The following is a 27,324-nucleotide window of genomic DNA, read 5'->3' as shown; positions in this document are numbered from 1 at the left end:
GCTGCGCCGGATCTTAGTTGTGGCACGTGGGATCTTTGTTGTGGTATGCGGGATCATTAGTTGCGGCATGCGGGCTTCTTAGTTGCGGCATGTGGACTTATTATTTGCAGCTTGCGGCCTCTTAGTTGTGGCATGAGAACTCTTAGTTGCGGCATGTACGCATAATCTAGTTCCCCGACCAGGGATCAGGCCCGGGTCCCCTGCGTTGGGAGCGCAGACTTACCCACTGGACCACCAGGGAAGTCCTAGCATTAGATTTAAAATCATATTGATTCATTATGGTCACTACTGGCTCATCATGACAAACAGTTCCAGACAGCAACTTAGGAGACTTGAATTCTGATTCCAGCTCTACTATTAAGTAACTGTGGGACCCTGGGGAGGTAAATTATGTATTTTAAGAATGGCTTCTCTATCAGTAGAGTAAAATGAGTGGATCAAATGAACCATCCTCTAAGTAAAATACCTTCTGTCTCTATAATTTTATGGCTCTTAATAGAGAAGAGTGGTCTGGAAAACCACCGAAATCTGTTGTAACTTATGTTAGCATCTGACTTATCTCTTAAATGTGAATTGCTTATTTAATATATTGATTTGCTCTTCTTAGAAATACACACAGTGAGTAGTATTCTTGCTTTAATCAGTCTTGAAATTTAGAGAGGTAATTAGAAGAATATGGATACAGAATTTAATAGTTGTCTTGAATAATCTATATTATTTTATTTTTTGTTATCTACCTTTGATTTTCCTCATATCACAAATAGAGGTGCTCACTGAATTCTCTTCTGCTTATTGCAGTGTTTCAGTTGATTCTCTTGACATTTCCAGGTATAAACAAATAGGGATGGTTTTACCTCCTCTTTTACAATTTTATACTTCATGTCCTTCCCTTGTCTAATTGTGTTGGCCAGTATCTCCAAAACAAGATTAAATAATAGTGGTATATTTGTCATCACCTTGACTTGGATTGTTTCTAGTGTGTTTCTTGGATTGTTGCTAGCTTTTGAGCTGAAAACGTGTATGTTATTTTTAAAAAGTATAACAAATAAATATGTAAAATATAATAATGAAAATAAACTGGAAGTTGTAGAAGTATAATATGATGCCATTCATATAAAATGTTAAAATAAAAAAACATACCAGGGAGTGATTAATGTCCAATTCAGCGTATTGGTTACATCTGGTAAAAAGGAAGGAAGAGGAATGGGATGGGGAAGGAATATCCAGAGGGCTTCAATAAGTGTTATAAGTTATGGTTATGATTATTGCTATGTTTGCAACATTTTATAACAAAATAATTGGACTTGCTGAAGAAACAAGGAGGTGTCTGTTGAGGAATAGAGAAGATAGGAGGCATAAATTGAACTCACTTTTACAATTCAAGTGCATAAATTTCCTGAGAGCAGGGATCAGCTCTGTTTGTTCTCCTCTCTACCATGAACATAAGCACAGCACATAGTAGGTATTCACTTATAATTTTTGAATGAAAAAATAGAGGAAAGAAAGGAGGATACTTTTCATTAGTTTTCCCTATTCCTTCTTTCTCCTTATTCTTTCATACACATCATTAATTTTTTTAAGTAAAGCTTAGTTTAAGTAATTTAGGCATATAGATCTATTTTGTATATTAGAAGCCTACATTTTTTCTAAATGTACAAAATGTTACCAAGTTTTCCATACAGCTTTCCAGAAATCAACATATTATTACATATTTATTGTGCTGCTTGTGATGTGTAAAACATAACACAAATTAATTATCGGGTACACTACTTGTGTGCTGAGTCCTAAAAATGATTCATGCTACCTACATTCAGAGGAGGCAAAACGGTATCACAGTCTCAAATGCCTGCTGTCGCTCAGTTATATTCCTGCTTTATCATTCTTTTGAAATTGAATATGTCATATATCAACAAGACATTTCAAACTGTGGTGAAATACAGAGTATACAGCTTATTATTTTTATTTTAAAAGAAAATTGGAATAAAAAGGTCACATTCTGTTTATGTACTTTCTGTCTATGATAAAATACGTAACTAATTTTAAAAGTTAAGAAAAGTAAAATCATTTTTCAGTGGAGAATTAGAAATTTATGTTTCCTAGGTAATTGTTGAACACCTGTATTACGAAAATTAGCACTTTCCAAATGTTTAACGAATTTTGATTGAACAATATGGTTGCCACATAATGTGGCCATGAGATCATTAACTTTTATTTTCTCATTTTTATATATTTAAATTTATAATTTAATTTTCATTAACTGTTCCATTTTGTCAGTTTTGTATTCAATTTAATATTATACCAGGATTTTCTTTTGAGACCCTTCAGTTTGAACTCTCAGTGTTTCCAAGAGCTTCCAAGAGTCCTTCATGGACTTACCTCTGTAGAAGCTTGTGATTCTTCTTCTTAAAAATAGAGGCTATTTTTTCTTTCTCAGCAAGTAAGCTTTTGTGTTAATAACTGTCAAAGAATTGAGAAAGCCATGGACCTCAATAATAAATCCTCTTTACATGAGCTTATTTGAAGACAAAAGAGCAGCCATCCCAAGGTAATGGCAGAATTTTATGTTTCTCAGAAACTGATCCTTGCAACATTTTCCCAATACCCCTTTTTGTTCTCAACTATTCCTGTATCCTCATGAGAGTTAGGAAATATAACACAACAAATCCTAATATTGTCAGAATGCTTGAAAAAATGAAAAGGCAGTTGGTATGTTTATCAGGATTTCTCATAAATAATCTTCAGGGAGCAGAATTCTAAACTATTTTGGATTTAAAGATTGCTTTTCAATGATTTCTGCAAGACAGACTTAGGATCTTTTTGTATAACTGAGTAATTAATGTGGTCAGTATCTGTTGGGCAAAAAATGAATTATTTTGGAAAAATATGTGAGGTTTAAAATTTATTGATCATGAGCAGTTCTACTTGTCTGCGTGGTATATTGGAAAGAGAACTCTTTGGCGTCAGACAGAGCTGAGTTTAAATCGCAGCTCCTCTTATATTTTTAGGTATGTGACCGAGGGCAGTTCTTTAATGTCTTCAATTCTCAATTTTCTAGATGGAAAATGGGAATAAGACTTATCTTGCCTGGCATTTGTGAGGATTACATACAATGCATGTAAATACTCTGTATTTAATAAGTACTCAAAAAGTCAGAACTACTATTTATTTCCCATGCATCTATATAGTAGGGAATTTATTCATATAGTCAAGAAATATTGAGACACTGTGATATGATAGAAATGACACTAGCTTCTGAGGATACTGTGGTTAGCAAGACAGAGAAACTCTGCTATCATGGAGCTTCCACTCTAGTGAAGGAAGACAGATGATATATAAAGTAAGTAAGTAAATGATCATTTCATTGTGATAAATGTTATGAGGAATGATCTGGTTGGTGGAGGAAGGGCAGGTTCCGTGCATGAAGTCAGAGAACTCACTGATTAAGACCGTATAACAAAAACAAAAAACTAGGCATATAAAATTAAAGGCAGAGGAAAGAGCTAGTGCTATTTGTTCAGGAATCAGAAGGAAGACCAGCATGTTTGGAGCTGGTTAAGCAAGTTGGAGAACTGTTCAAGATGAAGCCAGAAACGTGGAAGGGGCCAGATGATAATAGGACTTTATAGGCCATGGCAGGAGTTTGGATTCTACTCTAAACACAGTGCTATTGGAGGGTTTCAAGCAAAGGTGGGATGTGATATTCTCTGTGTCTTACAAAAATTGCAGGGGCTTCCCTGGTGGCGCAGTGGTTGAGAGTCTGCCTGCCAATGCAGGGGACATGGGTTCGAGCCCTGGTCTGGGAGGATCCCACATGCCGCGGAGCGGCTGGGCCCGTGGGCCACAACTACTGAGCGTGCGCGTCTGGAGCCTGTGCCCCACAACAAGTAAGGCAGCGATAGTGAAAGGCCCGCGCACCGCGATGAAGAGTGGCCCCCGCTTGCCGCAACTAGAGGAAGCCCTCGCACGAAATGAGGACCCAGCACAGCCAAAAATAAATAAATAAATAAATAAATAATCCTTCCCCCTAAAAAAAAAAAAAAGAAAACTTAAAAAAAAAAAAATTGCTGCCTACTATATGGACAGTAGGTTGTACAACTATGAAATGGAAACAAGAAGGCTGATTAGGAAGCTATTAAAGTAATCCAGGCAAGAAATATGACAGCATGGACTAAGATGGTAACAATGGAGATAGAAAGCACTAGACAGATTTTAGATACTCTGTGGTGATAGAGACAACAGGAGTTGGCTGTGGGGTGTGAGAGAAAGAAAAGAATCAAGGAATGACTCCTAGAGGTTGCATTTGAGCAATTGGGTAAATTATAGACCAAGAGAGGTATAAGACTGTTTGGGGAGATTGGCAGTGGTTAGGAAGAGGAATCAAGTTTGGCTTTGTACATGGTATGTTTGAGGTGCCTATTGAAAAGTTCAGTGAAGACATCAAGTAGCAGTGGACATACAAGTTTAAAGCATGGGATATACGCCAGGCTGAAGATATGAATTGGAGAGTCATCATAAAATAGATGGCATTTGAAGCCCTTTAGAGCCATCTCCAGATAACAGTAACAGAGTTCTAAAGACAGCGATGAAAAGAAGTTAAAAGAAATAAAAGATACGGGGAAAATTCAGAGAACTAGGAGAAGAAAATTAAGAAAGATGCCGATGTTGTATTGGTAAGAATGCTTTAACTGCAAGTAATAGAAAGCGCAACTATTTTTTAATATTTCATACCTTGTAGATTCAGAATTGAGAATATTAGATGGTTATAAGGTGAATAAAGACATTTTCTTTGTCTTCTGATGTTATGTGTGTTGACTTTAGGTTTGCCACTCCTTCTTATTCTTTAGGTCTCAATGTATCTGTCATTTTCCGGAGGGGGAGGAGCTTCTATGAAATTCTTAGGTCCTTCTAGTAAAACCCTCATAGCACTATACTTTCATTGAACATATCATAATTGCAGTTACATAGTTGCTCGAGTAACCCATTGTTTTGGACACAGATTACAAGCTCCATAATGCTGGGAGTCTGTCTCTTATATATCAGTTTTTTTTCTGTTTAGCACTTATCACAATACCTGACACATAGTTGATAGTCAGGGAAGAATGTAAATGGCTTTTGTAGCTCTCTGAATGCTCTTTTCAAATAGGGTTTTAAAATGTCATTGTATGAAACATTTTTTCTAATGTTGTATAGCCTAGATCATGGACTATTGAGAAACACTTTATACTTATAGGATAACTCACTGGTCATAGAAAACATTAGTTAACTAAGTACATTTTCAGGCAGGCTTTATAAGTGATTTGGTACCTGCCACATGGCCTACTTTTTGGAATCATTTAAGAACATAAGTACATGGTTTTCATTATGGTAACAGTTTAAAACAAGGAGTTTAAAACATTTAATATTTTTCTTTAAAAAGCAAAATAGTGTTTTTATGGTTATCTGTGAATTCAAGATGTGGAAATGTGGCTGTTAGGTTTGACACTGATCATGAAATACAACTGTTAGAGAAATTTTCTTGTGTGGAATTTTCTAAAATACTATTTTTAATTTTTCTTGAAGCAAAATCTACTTTTTGTCACCCATGAAAAATTAATGTGCCATAAGAAATGTGTTACTTGGATGTCTAATGAGCTATTAATTTCCAATAAAACTGTGAAGATTAATGGATTCACTCTAGGGAAAATAGCATTCAACTTGAAATAGAGATATTTGAGGCAACTTAATCTGTTCACTTGAGAGTAAAGTTTTTAAAATTCACTTTCTAAACATAAGTTTACTTCTCAAAGATATAGTCCTTTGATGTTAAGTTAATCTTAATAAAAGAGCAGTCAGTGTAAGTTACATTGAGAGGTATTTTTTTTAAAGATTCACAGTACCACTCTTTGAGAATGAAGGAGGGTATATTATTTCGATGCCAAACCCGAACTCTAGAATATCAATCATTTAAAAAAAAAACTCTCCTTATGTATTGTCATGGTTTAGTTTTTTTCTCTTAACATTTTATACCTGGTAGACTTTATAATATACTTTCTCCATTGCACTGTAATTCTGTGCCTCCCTGTCTTCCACATTGGAACACGGGCTCCTCTAGGCAGCAAGACATTTCATTCATCTTCGTTATTTCCAATACCTTTCCCAGTGTCCGACACACAATCATTATTCAATAAATTTTTGTAGGAGGAAGAAAGGAAAGATTCTAGGAATAGAATTTACTTCAAGAGTTAAGATTATCTTAAAAAGATGAAATGTTTAATATGAGTCAAGGGATGAAATGTATTCCAGACTCTTCTAAAATGAGGAAATTATTTACCGTAACAGTTGAATCTGGTTCTAATGGTTCTTAAACTTCATGAATCCACAAAACACAGCAATGAGTTTCATGTGTGAAACATCACTCAGTATTACTGAATGACTGTGATTTTACTAGTGAGCAGTAAATACTGATTTATATTGTGGAATCTGTAATGAGCTGTCCATATCACAGAAATGCCAAAACTCTTGTTATTCATAACTCTGATTACCTCTGCATACTATTTTGGTGGGAAACTTTATAGTATTTAAAACATAAGTATACTTATTTCTAAATCATCTAACAAAGCTCATTGCTTGCTTGTCTGGTTTTACTTTTTGTGTTGAGATAACTTTGATTTTAAAAGCATTGCAAAAATTGTATGGAGAGTATGAAGCACCCAGCTTCTCCTTATGGTAACATCTTATGTAATAGGACAGTTATCAAACCTAAACATCAAGTTACATAAATAACTTCATTAAGGGAGTTTGTGTTACCTTTCACTTTTTGAATGTCTTCTACCTCTTCTCTAAAGTAGCACTAAGATTGTGATATTACCATTTATGTAAATTCTGTTCATTTCTTTGACAGTGATTTGATACATATGAGCTATAACTGTCCTTTGTTTAGAATGTCAAAACTCAGCAAAGGAAGTATAAAACTTCAGTATTTTCTCATATTTTTTATTATGGCATCAATTAAAATGGCCAAAGATTATGCTTTTTCTAATGGCAATATAGAAGTTAGTTTGGGTAAAATTTAACTGTAGGGCTTGACTAAGCCAAAAAAAAATTTTGTTTAGTTGAAATATAGTTGATTTACAATATTGTGTTAGTTTCAGGTGTACAGCAAAGTGATTTGTTTATACACACACACACATACATACAATATATTCTTTTTTTCAATACTTTTCCATTATAGGTTATTAAAAGATACTGAATATAGTTCCCTTTGGTACACAGTAAATCCTGGTTGTTTATTTTACATATGATAGTGTGTATCTGTTAATCCCATACTCCTAATTTATCCTCCCCGTGCCCCCTTCCCTTTTGGTAACCATAAGTTTGTTTTCTCTGTCTATGAGTCTGTTTCTGTTTTGTAAATAAGTTCATTTGTATTATTTTTTAAATTCCACATATAAGTGATATCATATGGTATTTGTCTTTCTCAGTCTGCCTTCACTTAGTATGATAATCTCTAGGTCCACCCATGTTGCTGCAAAGGGCATTATTTATTCTTTTTTGTGGATGAGTAATATTCCATTGTATATATATATATATATATATATATATATACACTTCTTCTTTATGCATTCTTCTGTTGGACACTAAGGTTGCTTCCGTGTCTTGGCTATTGTAAATACTGCTGCAGTGAACATTGGGGTGCATATATCTTTTCAAATTAGAGTTTTTGTCTTTTCTGGATATGTGCACAGGAGTGGGATTGCTGGATCATACAGTAACTCTATTTTTAGTTTTTTAAGGGACACATACCATTTTCCTTAGTGGCTGCACCAATTTATATTCCTACCAACAGTGTAGGAGTGTTCCCTTTTCTCCAAACCCTGTATAGCATTTGTTATTTGTAGACTTTTTCATGATGGCCATTCTGAGCAGTGTGAGATGATACCTCATTGTAGTTTTGATTTGCATTTCTCTAATAATTAGCGATGTTGAGCATCTTTTCATGTGCCTGTTGGTCATCTGTATGTCTTCTTTGGAGAAATGTCTATTTAGGTCTTCTGCCCATTTTTTGATTGGGTTGTTTGTGGTTTGGTTTTTTTTATTGAGTTGTATGAGCTGTTTGTATATTTTGGAAATTAAGCCCTTGTCGGTCACATCTTTTGCAAATATTTTCTCCCAGTCCATAGGTTGTCTTTTCATTCTGTTTATGGTTTGCTTTGCTGTGCAAAAGCTTATAAGTTTGATTAGGGCCCATTTGTTTATCTTTGCTTTTATTTCTTTTGCCTTGGGAGACTGATTTAAGAAAATATTGCTACCATTTATGTCAGAGAATATTTTGCCTGTGTTCTCTTCTAGGAGTTTTATGGTATCATGTCTTATATTTAGTCTTTAAGCCACTTTGAGTTTAATTTTGTGCATGGTGTGAGGGAGTGTTCTAACTTCATTGATTAACATGTGGCTGTCTAGCTTTCCCAACACCACTTGCTGAAGAAACTGTCTTTTCTCCATTATATATTTTTGCCTCCTGTGTTGAAGATTAATTGACCATTAATTTATTTCTGGGCTCTCTATTCTGCTCCATTGATCCATATGTCTGTTTTTGTGCCAGTACCATGCTGTTTTGACTACTGTAGCTCTATAGTATTATCTGAAGTCTGGAAGGGTTATACCTCCAGCTTTGTTCTTTTCTCTTCAGAATTGCTTTGGCAATTCTGGATCTTTAATGGTTGCATATAAATATTATGATTATTTGTTTAGTTCTGTGAAAAATGTCATGGGTAAATTGATAGGGATAACATTAAACCTGTAGATTGCTTTGGGTAATATGGCCATTTTAACTATATTAATTCTTCCAATCCAAGAGCATGGGATATCTTTCTATTTCCTTGAATCATCTTTGATTTCTTTTATCAATGTTTTATAGTTCTCAGAGTATAAGTCGTTCACCTGCTTGGTCAGGTTTATCCCTAGGTTTTCTTTTGTTTGTTTGTTTGTTTGCTTTTAATGCAATTTTGAACAGGACTTTTTTTTTTACTTTCTCTTTCTGATATTTCATTGTTAATGCAAAGAAATGCAACAGATTTCTGTATACTAATCTTGTATCCTGCTACCTTGCTGAATTCATTTATCACTTCTAATAGTTTTTGTGTCGAGTCTTTAGGGTTTTCTACATAGAGTATCATGTCATCTGCATATAATGACAATTTTACCTCTTCCCTTCTGATTTAGATACCTTTTATTTCTTTTTCTTGTCTGATTGCTGTGGCTAGGACTTCCAATACTATGTTGAATAGAAGTGGTGAGAGTGGGTGTCCTTGTCTTGTCCCAGAATTTAGTGGGAAGGCATTCAGCTTTTCACCATTGAGTATTATGTTGGCTGTGGGTTTGTCACAAATGGCTTTTATTATGTTGAGATATGTTCCCTCTATACCCAGTTTGGCAAGAGTTTTTATCATGAATGGATGTTGAATTTTATCGTATGCTTTTTCTGCCATCTATTGAGATGATCATGTGGTTTGTGTCTTTTGTTGATGTGGTGTATCACATTGATTGATTTGTGTATGTTGAACCATCTTTGTGACCCTAGAATGAATCCAACTTGATCATGGTGTATGATCCTTTTTATGAATTGTTGGATTCAGTTTGCTAATATTTTGTTGAGGATTTTTGCATCTATATTCATCAAAGATATTGGCCTGTAATTTTCTTTACTTAGTGTCTGTCTTTTTGGTATCAGGGTGATGGTGGCTTCATAGAATGACTTTGGGAGTGTTCCCTCCTCTTCAGTCTTTTGGAAGAGTTTAAGAAGGAGTTTAAGGAGTTTAAGAAGTATAAGTTCTTCTTTGTATGTTTGGTAGAATTCCCCAGTGAAGCCATCCAGTCCTGGACTTTTATTTGCAGGGACTTTTAAAAAAATTACAGATTGTATTTTACTTCTAGTGATTGGTCTGTTCAAATTATCTGTTTCTTCTTGATTCAGTTTTGTCAGACTGTATGTTTCTAGAAACTTGTCCATTCCTTCTGGGTTGTCCATTTTGTTGGCATGTAACTGTTTATAATATTTTCTTATGATTTTTGTATCAATATTTATGCATTATTCATTGTTATTTCTCCTCCTTCAATCTTAATTTATTTGGGTCCTCTCTCTTTTCTTCTTGGTGAGCTTAGCCAGAGGTTTGTTGATTTTATTTATCCTTTCAAAGAACCAGCTCTTGGTTTTATTGATTTTTTTCTATTGTTTTTTTAATCTCTATTTTATTTATTTCCTCTCTGATCTTTATTATTTCCTTCCTTCCGCTGACTGTAGATTTTGTTTGTTCTTCTTTTTCTAATTCTTTTAGGTGGTAGTTTAGGTTGTTTATTTGGGATTTTTCTTATTTTCTGAGAAAGGCCTGTATTTCTATGAACTTCCCTCTTAGAACTTCTTTTGCTGTGTCCCACTGATTTTGTATGGTTGTATTTTTATTGTCATTTACTTGAGGTATTTTTTTTATTTCATCGTTGACCCACTGGTTTTTTAGCAGTGTGTTTTTTGGTCTCCATGTAATCATTTTTTGTTCTCATTTCTCTTTCTGTGATTGATTTCTATTTTCATTCCATTATGGTCAGAAAAGATGCTTGAAATAATTTCTATCCTTTTAAATTTGTGGAGGTTTGTTTTGTGGCCTAGTATGTGGTGTATCCTAGAGAATGTTCCATATGCACTTGAAAAGAATGTGTATTCTGGTTTTTTTGGTTGTAATGTCCCGTGGATATCAACTAAGTCTAACTGTTTTATTGTGTCATTTAGGATCTCTGTTGCCTTATTGATTTTCTGTGTGGAAGATCTGTCCATTGATGTCAGCGGAGTGTTAAAGTCTCCTACTATTATTGTATTCCCATCAATTTCTCCCTTTATGTCTGTTAGTATTTATTTTATGTATTTAGGTACTTCTTTGTTGGGTGCATATATGTTAACAAGTGTGATATCCTCTTCTTGTATTGATCTTTTTATCATTATATAGTGTCCTTCTTTGTCTTTCTTTATGGCCTTTGTTTTATTTATTTATTTTTTAATTTATTTATTTTTGGCTGCGTTGGGTCTGTTGCTGCGCACAGGCTTTCTCTAGCCATGTTGAGCGGGTTCTACTCTTTGTTGCGGTGCACAGGCTTCTCATTGTGGTGGCTTCTCTTGTTGGAGAGCACGGGGTCTAGGCACGTGGCCTTCAGTAGTTGCAGCATGCGGGCACAGTAGTTGCGGCATGCAGGCCCTAGAGCATGCGGGCTTCAGTAGTTGTTGTGTGTGGGCTCAGTAGTTGTGGCGCATGGGCTCTGGGGTGCACAGGCTTCAGTAGTTGTGGTGCACGGGCTCGGTAATTGTGGATCGTGGGCTCTAGAGCGCAGGCTCAGTAGTTGTGGCTCACAGACTTAGTTGCTCCGCGACATGTGGGATCTTCCTGGACCAGGGCTCAAACCTGTGTCCCTTGCATTGGCAGGCAGATTCTTAACCACTGCACCACCAGGGAAGTCCCTGGTCTTTATTTTAAAGTCTATTTTGTCTGATATGACTATTGCTACCTTTGCTTTTTTGTCATTTCCATTTGCATGAAATACCTTTTTCCATCCCCTCACTTTCAATCTATATGTGTCTTTTTCCCTAAAGTATTTCTCTTGTAGGCAACATATTGTAGGTTCTTATTCTGTTATCCAATCTGCCACTCTCTCTCTTGATTGGAGCATTTAGTCAGTTGACATTTAAAGTACTTATTGATGATTATGTATTTGTCATTTTAAACCTTGTTTTCCAGCTGATTTTGTATTTTTTCTTTGTCCTTGTCTTCCTTTTGATTTTCCTTTTGTGGTTTGATGGTTTTCTTTTGTATTATGCTAGAGTTCCTTTCTTTTTGGTTTTTGTGAAGCTGTTGTATGTTTTTGATTTGTTATCCTGGTTTTCAAGTATGCTAACCCATAACTATACCTACTTGCTTTAGACGGGTAGTCATATAAACTCAAACACATTCTAAAAGGTCTACCTTTTCTTACTTCCCTCCCCGACATTTTGTGATTTCAATGTCCTATTTTACATCTTCATGTTTATCCTTTTGCTGTTCATTGTAGTTATAATCACCTTCACTGAATTTTTTTCATTGTTTTTTATTCTGTGTACTGGCTTATTTAAGGGATCTTCAGTCCTCTTATATATTTGCCTTTCCTGTTGTGATTTTCCCTTTTCTGTAGATTCTTACTTCTTTTCTATTTAGAGAAGACCTTTCAATATTTCTTTTAGGATTGGTTTACCATTGCTATATTCTTTTAGTTTTTGCTTGTCTGAGAAATTCTTTATCTCTCCTTCTGTTCTAAATGATAATCTTGCCTGGTATCCTAGGTTGCATGTTTTTCCCTTTCAGGACTTTGAATATATCTCGTCACTCCCTCCGGGCCTGCGAAGTTCTGTAGAGAAATCAGCTGATAGCCTTATGGGAGTTCCACTGTAACTCACTGTTTTTCTCTTGCTGCCTTTATAATCCTCTCTTTAACTTTTGCCACTTTAATTACGATATATCTTACAGTAGGGCTGTTTGGGTTCATCTTGTTTGGGACCTTCCGTGCTTCCTGTACCTGGATATGTTTCCTTCTTTAGGTTTGGGAAGTTGTCAGCCATAATTTTTTCAAATATATTTTTGATCCCCTTTTCTCTTTCTTCTCCTTCTGGAATTCCTGTTATGTGTAGATTGGCATGCTTTGTATTATCCCATAGATCTCATATATTGCTTTTATTTTTTAAATTTGTCTGTCTGCTGTTCTGATTGGGTGATTTCTGTTATTCTGTCTTCCAGATCACTTATTCATTCTTCTACATTCTTTAGTTTGCTATTTATTGCCTTTAGCTCAGTTTTCACCTCAGAAATTGAGTTGTCTAATTTTGATAGGCTCCTCTTTATGGTTTCTAGTTCCTTGTTACAGTGATCTACATTTCTATTGATAGTTTTTCTTAATTCCTTCTGCATTTTTATTACCTCCTTTTTGAAATCGGGGTCTGGTAGACTGGTGAGGTCTGTATCATTGTTTGTTCATTTAGGGGGATTCTATTGTTTTTTAAGTTGGCAGTAGTTCCTCTACTTTTTCATTTTACTTATATTTCTCTGACTGTATGAATTTAGGAGAAAGTTATCTACTGTAGTTTTAAAGGGCTGTTTTTATGTGTGAGTGACCCTGTGTAGACCATGTGAGTCCAGTATCGTTGGTGCCAGGGTTGTTTTTGGTATGGATGCTTGCCAAGTCTTTCCTCGGGGTGTGCTGGCCCTTGTCTCCTTGATAGACGGTGTGTTTGGTGTTTTGGTGACCAGAGCCTGTGCTGGATGTTGGGCAGGGCCTCCTCTTTGCCCTGTGGTTCTCACAGCCCTGTTGGGGTTAGGGTCTGCTCCCCAGTTGTTGGAGTAGAGGCCCCAGATCCAATTCTGAGCTGTGGTGTGAGATAGGTGGGACTGGAGTGCTCCCTCTAGGAAAGGAGCCACTGCGTGTTCTTCCCCAGGAGCTGTCTGCCAGGATGTGTGACTCTGTGATGCTGCCTGTCACCTGGTGTGTGTGCCCACAGAAATCACTGTTGCTGCCGCTGCACTCAGGGGCCACCTCCACTACAGGAGCACTAGTAATCAGTTCAGATTTCAGCCCTGCCTCCACGTGAGCGCCCACGAAATTCGCAAAACCCATGGTGGCAGAAGCTATGCCCTGCTGTGAGCACACTGATAATGAGGCTGCTATGGTAGATCCACACCTCTCCCTTACTGAGTTGACAGTGGGGCTCCTATGACAGATCTGCCTTCCATCCCACGCGCACCCCCTGTTGTGGCCCAGGCCACACTCCAGGACCTTCGGGCTGTCTCCCCACAGCCAAACTGGTTCCTCTCCCTAGGTCTGTCTGCTGAAACCCAAGTTTCAGCACCTAGCCACTGCACACACCAGGAGGCACGTATCTCCAGCTGTGCTGGTCTCTCTACCCTGGCGGGCTACAGGCCAGCTCCCATACTCTCCTCTCCAGCCTCTGAAGCTCCCTGTGTGTTTCAGCACATTTCCCAGCTGGTGAAGGAGGTTCCCAGGGGTGCAGGTCCTGTCCCGATTCCTCCTCTTCTCCCTTTTCCCTTCATCTTACCTGGTTACGTAGGGATCTTTCCAGCAGCTTTGGTTGTATGAGATCTTCTGCAAGCTTGCAGTAGGTATTCTGTGAGAATTATTCCACATGTAGGTGTATTTTTGATGTATTTGTTAGAGGAGGTGAGCTCCACATCCCTCTACTCCGCCATCTTGATCTCCTCCACCCAAATTCTTTTAATATATATAAAATGCCTTTTAAATCTGTGTTGCATTAAACTCCTCATTGTATTGTGAAGGATAAACAAAATGCTATGACATCCTATTGAAGAGGGCACTTCTTCCACAATGGCCAGTTCCAGTATCAATGGCTATTGCTTATATTAATTAATAAATAAAATATGCTACATATAAGTATTTGCCAGCTTGTATAATGAACTCAGTTATTGCTGAATAATTTCTAGTCATAAAACAGTGCATGTATGACTGGAAATTTTAATGAGCCAGTCACTGATTTTTATACAACCTAGAAATTTCTTAGCTATGGAACTATAATTTGACTGGTGAGCTTGCATATCTTAAACATTTTTAGACCTTATTTTTGCCTCATTTTTGCTTGATGGAATTTTTTTAACTCCTGGGAATTTAAACCTGTATGTGTATGTTTAGAACAAAAAATAAAACAACATAAATTTAGAAATGTCTCTTCTCCTTGAGTACCTGTGGGAAAAGTAGAGGTTCATATGTATTGTCTTCAAATATTAGTACATTTAGGATTTTTGAAATGTTACATTTAGTGAATAATAGATGATTTATGCAAAAATACTTTCTAAAGAGCCTCTTTAAATGTTATTTCTTAATATACCATAATCTTTTAATTCATATACATTGGACTTGTGCTATTCTCGTTTGAAAATATACTTATATTGTCCCCTTATGGAATTTGAGAGGTTTTGTTTGTTTTATTTTTCTCTATAGTCAGTACTGACTACCCACCAACTTCAAAAGCAGGTAGCATTTTTTCTTCCAGTTTAATTGAGATATAATTGACAAACAGCACTCTATATGTTTAAGGTATACAGCAAAATGATTTGATTTATACATCGTGAAGTGATTATCACAAGTTTAAGTGAACATCTATCATCTCATATATGCACAAAATTAAAGAAATAGAAAAATAATTTTTTTGTTATGAGAACTCTTATGATTTACTCTCTTAACAGCTTTCATATATAATATACAGTGTTAATTATAGTTATCATGTTGTACATTACATCCCTAGTGCTTATTTATCTTATAAGTGGAAGTTTGTACCTTTTGACTACCTTCATCCAGTTTCCTCCCCATTCACTTCTCCTCACCCCACCCCCTAACCCAAATCTGATCTCTTTTTCTATGAGTTTGTTTTTGAAATTTAATTGACCTCCAATACTATTAGTTCCTGTTACATAACATTCAGTATTTCTATATATTTCAAGGTGATCACCATGATAAGCCTGGTTACGTATGTTAGGATACAAAGATATTACATAGTTATTGACTATATTCCCCACACTCTACATTTCATCAAAAGCAGGTAATATCTTTTAAACCAAAGTGTTACAGATGAAGGAAAGTTAGGAGCCTCTAATGTTCATTTCCAGCATACACTTCTATGCTTATTTCCTAGATATTAGATAGTCTGCCAGAGAAGGAAAATATTTTTATCTTTAAGATCATAAGTTCCGCATGGGTTATCAAACATAAGCCTTATACAGGAACTCATCTGTCAGAGAAGAGTGTGATGGTATTCTTAGCCCCAGCAGGTTAGCACCATATCTTAAATACCTAAAAATTCATATTATGAAAGTTACGCTTTTCTTCATGTTTATGAGAAGATATAAGCTTATAGAATTAGGTTTATGCTCATTAAGTGTCTAACCTAACTCACACTTACCAACCATCATTCATTTTCTTTTTTCTAATCCTATTTTGCCAGACTTTTACCTCCCACTCACTGTTCTTCCTTTCCTTTCCTATAAATATGCCCTCCCTAGATGACTGTACCAGTCCTTAGGGCCTTCCTTCCCAGGTCATAGAGATTCTCTCTTGATCTGAAATCATACATGGGAAATCCAAAGTCTTATTTTTAACTGTCCCATTTCCATGCCACCAAAAGCCACCACAAAGAAGTAAAAAGTAACAGGAGGAACTAAAGACTTAGAAAAGCAAACCTACTCTACTAGATCTGCTCCAGAATCACAAACTGAGAGATAAGTGATTGCTCAACAAATGAAATAGAATTATTCATATATACTCATACGTGAAATTAGAAATTTATTACTGTCCTTTTATCTATCTACTTGCTATTAAAATAAAAGGCCATGATTTTGTAATATTAGGTAATGGGATATTTCTTTGATTAACTATCTTTTGAGTCACTAAGTAGAGAAAAAAGGTAGAAATTTACAAAATAGCTCCATTTTGTTTAACGACTTATGTGTTTGAGCTAGGTTTACTAAGAACATCCCAGGTTACTTTAATTTTACAATGTAGCCCTAGCCTTTTTTTTTTTTTAATGTATCTATTTTATTTATTTATTTTTGGCTGTGTTGGGTCTTCATTGCTGCGCATGGGCTTTCTCTAGTTGAAGCGAGCGGGGACTACTCTTCGTTGAGGTACGCAGTCTTCTCATTGCAGTGACTTCTCTTGTTGCGGAGCACAGGCTCTAGGAGCACAGGCTTCAGTAGTTGTGGCACGTGGGCTCAGTAGTTGTGGCTCACGGGCTCTAGAGCGCAGGCTCAGTAGTTGTGGCACACGAGCTTAGTTGCTCTTGTGGGATCAACCCTTGAACCCTTGTCCCCTGCATTGGCAGGCGGATTCTTAACCACTGCGCCACCAGGGAAGTCCTAGACTTTCTAATTAAATATGCAACTTCTGTCATAAGAAAAGAACCTCTTATGCTTTTTACTGTGAATTTAATTAAGCATTTCTTGTAAGTTCATTTCAGTATCTCTCATGGCCCACTGAAGTTGAGATTCAGTTGTAAAATAGTAGATTAATTGCCTTTTGTATTAAATGAAATAAGAATCTCAAATATGCAACATCAGGAAATTTAATTGTGGTCTTCAATTGCTTATTCAATGCACTGGAAAACTGAATACAGAAGTACAGAAAAAAGGGCCAAAGGTTGTTAAATGTAGCACATCACACACATTTTGCACTTTACTTAATGATCCAAGTGTTTATTACTATGAAGTAAATGCACCATTTAAAGAATTAGAGTGGAATTGTAAAATGTTAAAAACTCTAATTAATTTTAGTCTGAAGCATGCAGCATGCTCATTTTTGCCTAAAACATTTTCATTATCGTATTTTTCCAGTTATTAAGAAAAATTTTTTCCTTATTGTACAGCACTAGCATATTTTCTGTATTAAAAGCACAATCTTAAATGCCATTGAGAGTTATATCTGGTATATGTTTGTTTTTTTTTAAGTTTATTTATTTTACTTATTTATTTTTGGCTGTGTTGGGTCCTTGTTGCTGCGCGTGGGCTTTCTCTAGTTGTGGCGAGCGGGGGCTACTCTTCGTTGTGGTACGCATGCTTCTCATTGCGGTGGCTTCTCTTGTTGTGGAGCACGGGCTCTAGGCACACAGGCTTCAGTAGTTGCAGCACGCGGGCTCAGTAGTTGTGGCTCGCGGGCTCTAGAGCACAGGCTCAGGAGTTGTGGCGCACGGGCTTAGTTGCTCCGCGGCATGTGGGATCTTCCTGGACCAGGGCTCGAACCCGTGTCCCCTGCGTTGGCAGGCGGATTCCTAACCACTGTGCCACCAGGAAAGTCCCTCTGGTATATGTTTTATATGAATAAAAGAGAGTAGTTTTTGACCTCAGATCAGAACAATATATTATATATTGCTTTTCTTATACTTAGTCTACAACTAACAGAACAGGTTAAGTGTGTCTTCATATTTTTCACCAAAAGCTGTGTATATACTACAGTTTTAAAAGGACCATTATTAAAGCATACAGATAATTTCAACTATTAATTTGAATCCAATTACTGTAACTTTTCTCTGATTAAAGGAATATTTAAAATCTAAAGAAAATATCATAAGAAAATAGAAATATTTTAAGTTAGTACTTAGTTGTACCTTCTCACTTTATTTTACTGTTTGTACCACCATGTGTCGTTGTCTGCTGTGAATAGCAAATTCTGTAAAGTAAAAACAACTGACATCATTCTCTTTGAAAACAGACTCCCATTATGCTTACTTATTTCTGGAAATAAAGCTTATGTTTTCTAATTGTGAAAGTAATCTGTGCTCAGAGTAGAAATGTAAGATAAATGCATGGAAGCACAGACAAGAAAATAAAAATTAATAGCATCACCATTATAAACATTTGAGGTACTTAAGGAATTTTAAATAGAAAAATGGAAAGCAAACAGTTTATTTTAGCTGTGTATTTTTAATGTAGAGGCGACAGTTACCTTGAATTTTCTTCCACATAAAATCTTTGTGCATACGTCACACTTACTTTGAATTTAGAAAACTTTCATTAAGTAGTCATTTCTATTTTGTTTTTATAATCTTTTTATTTTGAAAAAATTTTAAACTTACAAAAAGTTGCAAAAATAGCACAGATAATTCCCATTGCCCTTCATCCAGCTTCCTGTAGTGTTATCATCTTCTACTGTTCAATTATTTTATAGAGTGTTTATCTGATGTTTTCTCCTTACTAGATTTAGCTTCATGCATTATTGGGAAGGCTACCACAGACCAGAATTAATGTGCCCTTTTTAGTGCATCTTACCAAAGAGTTAATGTTAATATGTATTACTGGTAATGTTAACCTTCATCATTTGGTTAAGGTAGTGTTTGACAGATTTCTCCACTCTAAAGGTACTCATAAAGTCATCTTTAAAGATATAATGAAATAATGGGGAAAGTTTGTCCCTTTGTATAATCCAACCTTTAAAAGAAATAATTTAAAACTTGACAGTCTGTAGGGTAAATAGAGAGTCATCTGTATTCATAGACTAATTTGAGTCCAAATATTACCTGAGCAGTAGAAATTCCAGCTGCTAAAATAATTGCTCTTTGTTTGGAGTTGGTTACCTCAAGAGAATGGAAAAGCAGGGTGGACAGGTTTTATTAATTGACATCAATTCTTTGAACTGTTATGAATCAAATTTGTAAATAAGGAAAAATAAAGGGCCTCCTCTTCCAGATTGATGCTGCAAGCTGAGTAGTATTTAAACAGACTCTTGTGGGTTTTATTTGGTGGTAAAAGGAATCTAGTTTAGATTAAAATGGCAGTATTTTTACTTACTTCTCTGTTATAATAACTCTTTTAGTCTCATGTTGCCACCTGGAGCATTAGCCCATAATTACATGGTCCATGTGTGCTTAGAAATTTTCATTCTCCTCACTACAACAATGCTGTCAGTGTACAAAGAGCAGGAAGGCCAAGGAACCACATTTAACTATTTGGCATTATGAGCGTTATTGTTATGTGCGTATTCCTGAAATTCCACATGTAACTAGCAGATCTGCAAGGTTGCTATAATCAACATGTTTTCTGGAGTATAAATTAACAAGCTTAAACATTAAGAGGTAAACCTGTCTGCTTTCCAGCAGCCCCAAAGGGTACATTTTCTTGTTGGCTGCTTCAGAACACTTCATGAAACAAATGTCAAACTTGTCAGGGCTGTCACTAAGAAAATGATCCGTGTAGCAAGGGTCTTCTTTCACTGGGAAAAAAACAGATGTCTTATCTTAGCAAAGAGTGACAAAAACCTACCATCATCTATCAGAAGAAAATTTTGCCTGCCTTTAATATCCAGTAGTGAAGAAATACTTGGTAAAAAAACTTCCTTTCTTTGCAGTTTCATTCATTATGCATTCACTTGTGAATGATATTTGATTTGCTGCCTGAGCTATTTTAATGATTTTATTAATCTTGAACTGTTATAAAGTTCTTATAAAAATTGACATCTATAGAGAATGGGCTTGAGGACACGGGGATGGAGAAGGGTAAGCTGGGACGAAGTGAGAGAGTGGCATGGACATATATACACTACCAAATGTAAAATAGATAGCTAGTGGGAAGCAGCCGCACAGCACAGGGAGATCAGCTCCATGCTTTGTGACCACCTAGAGGGGTGGGATAGGGAGGGTGGGAGGGAGAAGCAAGAGGGAGTGGCTATGGGGATATATGTATATGTATAGCTGATTCACTTTGTTATACAGCAGAAACTAACACACCATTGTAAAGCAATTATACTCCAATAAAGATGTTAAAAAAAAAAATTGATGTGTAAACTTAGAAACACAAATTAGCACTTCCAAAAAAACAAAAAGAAAAAAACAAAGCAACTTCTAAAATCCTTTCTGGAGCTTTATTATATCTAATTCCAATGTTTTATTTACAATGATTAAAGTCTTTTGCTGTTATTTTTATTATTTTGATGATATTATACCATAGCAATTACAATGTGTTGGACTCTAGCAGTGGATTAAATGCCTTCTCTGCCCCTCCATAATCCTTTTCTGTATCCAGATCACAGCTATTCTTATACAAAGGAAGAAAGAGATTGTATCTTGTTAACTTACACAAATAGTTTAAAGGCATAGAAAGGCAAGATATTTTAAGACATTTTCTCTGCATAAAGAAACTTTTGTACCTGTCCTGAACAGGAGGCAGTATTAGAATAGACATGCATTTATTAACTATACTTTATTACTAAGAATAATTCAACAACAAAAAGACTGACATTGTATGAAGAATGTTAGTTAATTATGAAAGTAAATATTATAGATACTTCGTAGTCCTCAGGATCATCAGGGTAACCAAGCTTGTTAAACCAGTAAGTCATATTGCTGTGGGAACTTAGCAGACTGTCCACATGATAAAGCCTCTACTTTTTTCAAAAATTAAAGAATATGAATTTGATAAGGGTGATTTTGGCTTATGATATTTCAAATATTTTTGCTTATTTCTGTTTTCAATAATGTTTTAGTAAATTCAGAAGTGTAACTACTGGATAAGGAAGGATATTATGCTTTTCCAAATTACAGACCTCTCTTTTACTCATTTTTTATTCCACTGTTTCACATAGTTCAGGAAACATTTATTGGACCCCCCCTATATACTAAATGTGCCCTGTTAGGTGGTAGGAATATAAGATAAAGAAGATAAAGCCCTGCCTTGAACAACATATAAACAAATTCAGTGCTACCTAACAAAAATTTCTTGCCACGTTTACCTGCTGTTTTAATACTTTCTGTCAGTGTTTCACTGACAGAAGAGGACAGTGGAAAGTGTGGAATAGGATTTGGTTTTTATTGGGTTGTAATTAAAATGTAATCTCTAGAGACTCTTAAAGTGGAAACTACCTGTTCATTAATAGATTTTCAAGAGTCAATTGAACATAATATCTCTATTCAGTAGAGACAAATTGGAAAAAAAATAAACAGCAGACAGTGGCTATTATGCTTAGATAAATAAATTAAAATTACATTGCCAAAATTGATAGTCAGAAACCCCATTCCTTGCAGTCAACATATCTGTAATGATTCAGGTTGATTGATAATATTGATAATTTCTCTGCTTTCCTGGTGTTGACAAAGGCTAAATCACAGGTGCTGTTGAAATTTAGAGACAATGTATGTAAAGGAAGCTTTCTCCACCTTAATGTTTATGGGCAAGGGTGTGGTTTTTTGTGGAAAACAAATATATATATATATTTGTTATATATATTATAACATTTAACATATATATGTTATATATATATAAACATAATATATATATAAATATATGTTATATATATAACATTACCATATATATAATATATATAATACCATATATATATATATAATATATATATATATATATACACCTTGATTTGCATTTACTTAATAAAGTCAGTTTACTAAGCAAAGCTCAATAATTATTGAATTGAATTTGGTTTTATAAAAAGATACGGAGATGCAGGGTGATGTGTAGTGATATTGATGTTATTACTGCTGTCCAGAGATACTTAAGAAATTAAGCTACTCATACTTTAATTAACTCAGTAAAGAGTTAGTGTTTTTTACTTCCATTAATAAAAATTAAAGGCCTATCAGAAATATTAGGAAAGCAAGACTGCTTTGTACTTAGGTGTTGTTGAAGGAACATATATGATGAGATGGGTTATAAAATGTAAGATGAAATATTTTTCCAGATTCTCATTATTTATACTTTGGAGGTCACCATTTAATATTGAACACAAGATACACTTCATTCCTATGGAAGCAGACATTATGATGTCACTTTATTTATTCACCATGTTCCACAGGAACCTGCTATGAATTATGAGGCCACCACTTAGAATCGAAACTGGAGAAGAATGTAAGCATTCTGTCGCCTCACGTGCCCATTTTAGAGTTTCCTATTTTAGAACTGACTGACTGATCTTCAGATAACATGGTGGCCACAAGTAATTGGAAAATTGGCAGACCTGTCAAGAAAGTATGCTGGATGAGACCAAAATGCCATGCTGGGTACATAAAATGTCTCAGAAGTTAAATTTACTGTTTTTTTATCAAATAGTGAAGTAAAAATATCTGATTGACCCCCTACAAAGGACACTTTTTAGTAGCAGGTGTTTTCAAAAGTAATTTTTAGGTCATTGATAAAATAAGTTGTTTTTAAAAACATACAGAAATTTTTACTCAATGTGTAGTATAAAACAGCACCCACTGTGAATGTTAATGTTTAAATGTTGCATAATTGTGCCATTTTGTTTATAGCCTTTCCCCTACGATTACTGGAGTCATGATAGTTAATTCTTCAGAGAAATGAAGTTAACGTGTATTAAGTGTAGGTGATAAAATGCTCTGAAGTTTATATTTTAATGTTTTCTGAAATTTATTTCACAGGAAGATGAAAATGAAGCTGAAAGAAAAAATACATCTCAGGAGCTCAACATGGAACAGAAAAATCCAAAGAAATAAAGGATTTTCTGCAGTGTTTTGAAAAGTTTGCAACTTATGTAGTAGCAGATGAAATTTCTAATTGTAAAATGTTAAATTGTAAAATCTAATTTGCAAAATGTTCTCAATAAAGTCGTTGAAAATGAAATAGGAACGTGCGTTTGGAATTTGTATTTTTTTAAGAGCGATTTAAACTTTTATATAAAAGTTAGACCGTTAAAATATTTTTTTAAAATTCTTTACTGAAATTTGAGAATAAGAGACAGAATTTTATCTGTAACCCAAGTGTTAACACATGTGGATGACTTAAAAAAAAAAAACTGAAAGTCTTTCTTTTCCCCTTACAAGCCTCTGTTGTCTTCTTCACGGACCTTAACAGAATTCCAATTAATATAAGGAAAGTCCAACATAGTTCAAAAATGAACAGGAAATGCTTGCATGTGAAAACACTGAAAACCAACTACTGCCACAAGATTAAATACCATTTTCTGATTTCTGCCAATGTTTTTGGCAGATGCCTTTGATTATTTAAAGCAGAGTTTCTTAAAATGAGAAGCAGAACTTTGGAAGGCTTATAAGAGAATGCCAGCATACACTTCTTCCCTGTGAGAATGAAATCTGTATACTTAGCCTGGAGGCATAGTTTTATCACAAGCATCTGACGAGCTCAGTAAAGGTGTGACAGTGGGACAGGCTGGCAGCTATGATACAGTAGGCTGAAATGGGGACAACTGCAAGTAGGCAAGATAGAAAATTCATTGATGTATAGCCTCAAATAATGTAACTATGGATATCAGGAAAACAGCTATATCCCACAGATTGGACTTCCTGGATGAATTTTGAAGCAAAGTTTGAGCCAAAGAAAAGCCTGAGTAGGCATGTCAGAGTCTGAGGAGGGCCTGTGCAATAAGCAAATACAAAGATTAATTTGACTTTTTCCCATTTTTTTTCTATTTTTTGGAATAGATATTACTCTATTTCAAAATACCCATATTCACTTAGATTGGAGTTACATTAGCGGTGTCACATTTGAAAAGAAACAATAATACATGATTTATATCATCATTAAAATCTATTACATATACTATGTTGTAGGTACTGTGCTAAACAGTATGCTTTATACCACTAATCATCCCTATTAGCATATAAGATAGTTATTATTACTTTTCTTCACATTACCAATGATCAAGCTGAGACTTAGGGAAAATAAATTAACCAAGGTTATGTAGCGTGTAATTGGCAGAGCAAAACTTCAAACCCAAGCAGTCTCACCCCAGAATATCACACTTAATTACTGTGAACTACCTATTAATGTCATACCTCTTTTCAATTCACTATCTTCCCCAAAAACACACAGTCTTTCTTGTTAGCACCTTATTTACCACCTGCTACCTCCCCTTTAATTATTTTTCTTCCCTAAATTCTTAGCCATGCTTAATTTGAAAACTTTGGCTTAAGTGAAATAATTAACTACTATTCCAGCTCCCCTAAAACATGAAAATCCTGCTTTATCTTTTCTATGTTGAGTTACAATGGAACAAGTGTAAAAGCATCTTACTGCTTCTCTACAATTTTTCAGTAACTTTTTGGCCATATTTTTCAGTAGACTGTTGATTCAGTTACTAGTGTGCTGTCATCTCATCTCTTAATACTTTCATTTCTAAAATAAGTTGCTGAGTATGAGAAGAACAGGGACACTCAGCCACCCAACAGGCATTTTAAATATTTATATTTGTGATACCTTTAATCATTTAAAACTCTAGTTTTCCTTTTTAAAAATATTTTTAAATATTTATGTATCCCTTGGCTTATGGACAATGAGTAATAAAGTAAATCACTGTAAATTTCCTTTAGGGAAAACCTGCCGTATGAATTTATCAAATTTTTAGGGTTTATACACTTATGTCTAAATATATACACATAAATCTTGTTATAATGCTAAAAGATTGCCCACATTATATGACTAAGCTGGTCACTTTATTTGAATCAAATTTTGCATATTATGTAGTTTTTTATATAGAGTATAACATATTTTATTAGCTCAGGTTGCCGTAACAGAATACCTCAGGCTGGTTGGCTTCAAAAGCAGAAATGTATTTTTTCACAGTTCTGGAGGCTGGAAGTCCCAGATCAGGATTCAGCAGGTTTTGGGTTCTGGTGAGGACTCTTCCTGGCTTGCAGATGGTGGCCTTGCTTCATCCTCACATGGTCTTTCCTAGGTGAGTACACACAGAAAGAGGGCAGATGAGCTCTCTGGTCTCTTTTTATAAGGACACTAATCCTATCGGATCAGGACTCCCAGCTTCATGACCTCATTTAACCTTAAGTACTTCCCTACTCCAAATACAGCCATACTGGGGACCAGAGCTTCAACATGTGAGAATTGGCAGAGGTGGGGATGGGGGTAGGGGCACATTCAGTCCATAACTTATTTAAATAAGTCCAAATGCCTCTGTTATAACAATTCCAGTCATGTTAAGGAACACTAGAGTGAAGTCCCAATGAAATGTTTATGGCAATGTGGATTATATATATTTAGGATCCTTAGAAACATTAACAATTAGAATATGATCTAACAATTGATATCTAAAGAAGACAAACCACTACATAGTTATACATACCTGTTTTATCTCTACATCCCCATTACTTCGCTTGTTTCCTGACCCATACTGGGTAAGTTAGCTAAGTAACTAGCTTAGCTTAGTTAGTTATAGCTAAGTCAGCCTGTAACTAACAATATAGAATACCTAAAAGACAAAACTTCTTTATACTTCATGATGCCTGTATAATTTCCACCCACTCAACTGAATTGTATTTTCTTCATGTTATTGAGCTATACTTCTTCACATTTTCAAAGAATTTAAAAGTAAAACAACTTTTAATCGGTATTTGTCTCTATCATACTTACATACATCATTAAAAAAAAAAAACTGTATACAGAATTCTACTCTCTCCTCAGGTCTGTGCAACACACAGCAGAAGTAGAAAGAAGTGTTAATGCTGTCCTTGAAAGGAAGTTGCTGGGCACTAAAATGCCCAAGTTCTTAAATTCATCCAACAAAATTGTATTGGAACCTACTATATGCCATGCACTGTCTATCACTGGGGATTCGTAACAGACAAACTCCCTCTGCTGTCACTGTCTTAAAATTCTTAATACTTTTTGAATAAGGGATCCCACAGTTTTACTTTGCACTGGGCCTGCAAATTACATAGCAGGTGCTAACATATGTTGCTTTTACTCTTTAAATCAGTTTTATTGGAGTATAATTTACATACAACAACATGCACCTATTTTGAATTTGCAGTTCAATAAAGTTTGATAAATGTACATATCTACTTAGGTACATTTATAGCATTTCAAGGTATAAAGCATTTCCATCACTCCAGAAAGTTCTCTTTTGCAGTTTTGCAATCATTCACATACCCCTACTATAGCAATGGATTTGCTTTTTTTTCTTGATTAGTTTGCCTGTTTTAAAATTTCATGCAAATGGAATCATTTCATATGTATTCTTTTGTGCCTGGCTTTCTTCACTCAACATAATATTTTGAGATTCATCCGGGTTATTTCATGAATCAATAGTTTATTCCTTTTTATTACTGAGTACTTTTTCGTTGTATGAATATACCACTATTTGTGAATCACCATTGTGTGAATATACCACCTGTTGCTGGACATTTGAACAGACATTATACAAAAGAAGATTTACAAATGGCCAATAAGTGTATGAAAACATGCTCGACATCATTTAGTTATCAGGAAAAAATGCAAGTTAAAACCACAGTGAGTGACTACTGTATACCCATGGAAATGTCTGTGTTGTCCAATACAGCAGCCACTAGCCACATGTGGCTATTAAGCACTTGAAATACAACTAGTCTGAATTGAGATGTGCTGTAAGAATAAAATACATAACCAATTTTGGTGACTTAGTATGAAAAAAGAATGTAAAATATCTTAACTTTTGATTACATGCTTAAATGGTAATATTTGGATAGATTTGGTTAAATAAAATATATTACTAAAAGAAACTTCAACTATTTTCACTTTTTTAATGTGGTTCTTAGGAAACTTGGATGTGTACATTCCATTGTATTTCTACTGGACAGTCATAGGTGATCATTTAAACTCCGATAATGAAATGTTGGTGAGGTTATAACACAACTGGAATTCATACAAAGAACTCAGCTAAGCCATATCAGGCTCATGGCCCATAGAAACTCAGAAATAATAATTGTGTTGTTATAAGCTGTAAATTTTGTGGTAATTTTTATGCACCAATAGAACTCTAATGGAGGTATTACATAAAAGGTTAGGGATA

The 27,324-nt window shown here is 35.1% G+C and overlaps 1 protein-coding gene across 1 annotated transcript in view; it reads left to right on the top strand.

The window, feature by feature from the left end:
- Positions 1–23,065, top strand: part of PHF14 (PHD finger protein 14) — a 202,882-nt gene extending 179,817 nt beyond the window's left edge. Inside the window, exon 18 of the mRNA XM_061197749.1 lies at positions 22,946–23,065. Within this exon, the coding sequence (XP_061053732.1) occupies positions 22,946–23,020 (75 nt within the window). The 3' untranslated portion in view covers positions 23,021–23,065. The remainder of the gene's footprint in view (positions 1–22,945) is intronic.
- Positions 23,066–27,324: the final 4,259 nt, after the last annotated feature.

This window comes from Eubalaena glacialis, chromosome 8 (genome assembly GCF_028564815.1).
Source record: "Eubalaena glacialis isolate mEubGla1 chromosome 8, mEubGla1.1.hap2.+ XY, whole genome shotgun sequence".
In the NCBI taxonomy this organism is placed as follows: Eukaryota; Metazoa; Chordata; class Mammalia; order Artiodactyla; family Balaenidae; genus Eubalaena; species Eubalaena glacialis.
The sequence above is the reverse complement of the archived record's forward strand: the minus strand, read 5'-3'. Positions and strand labels throughout refer to the sequence as shown.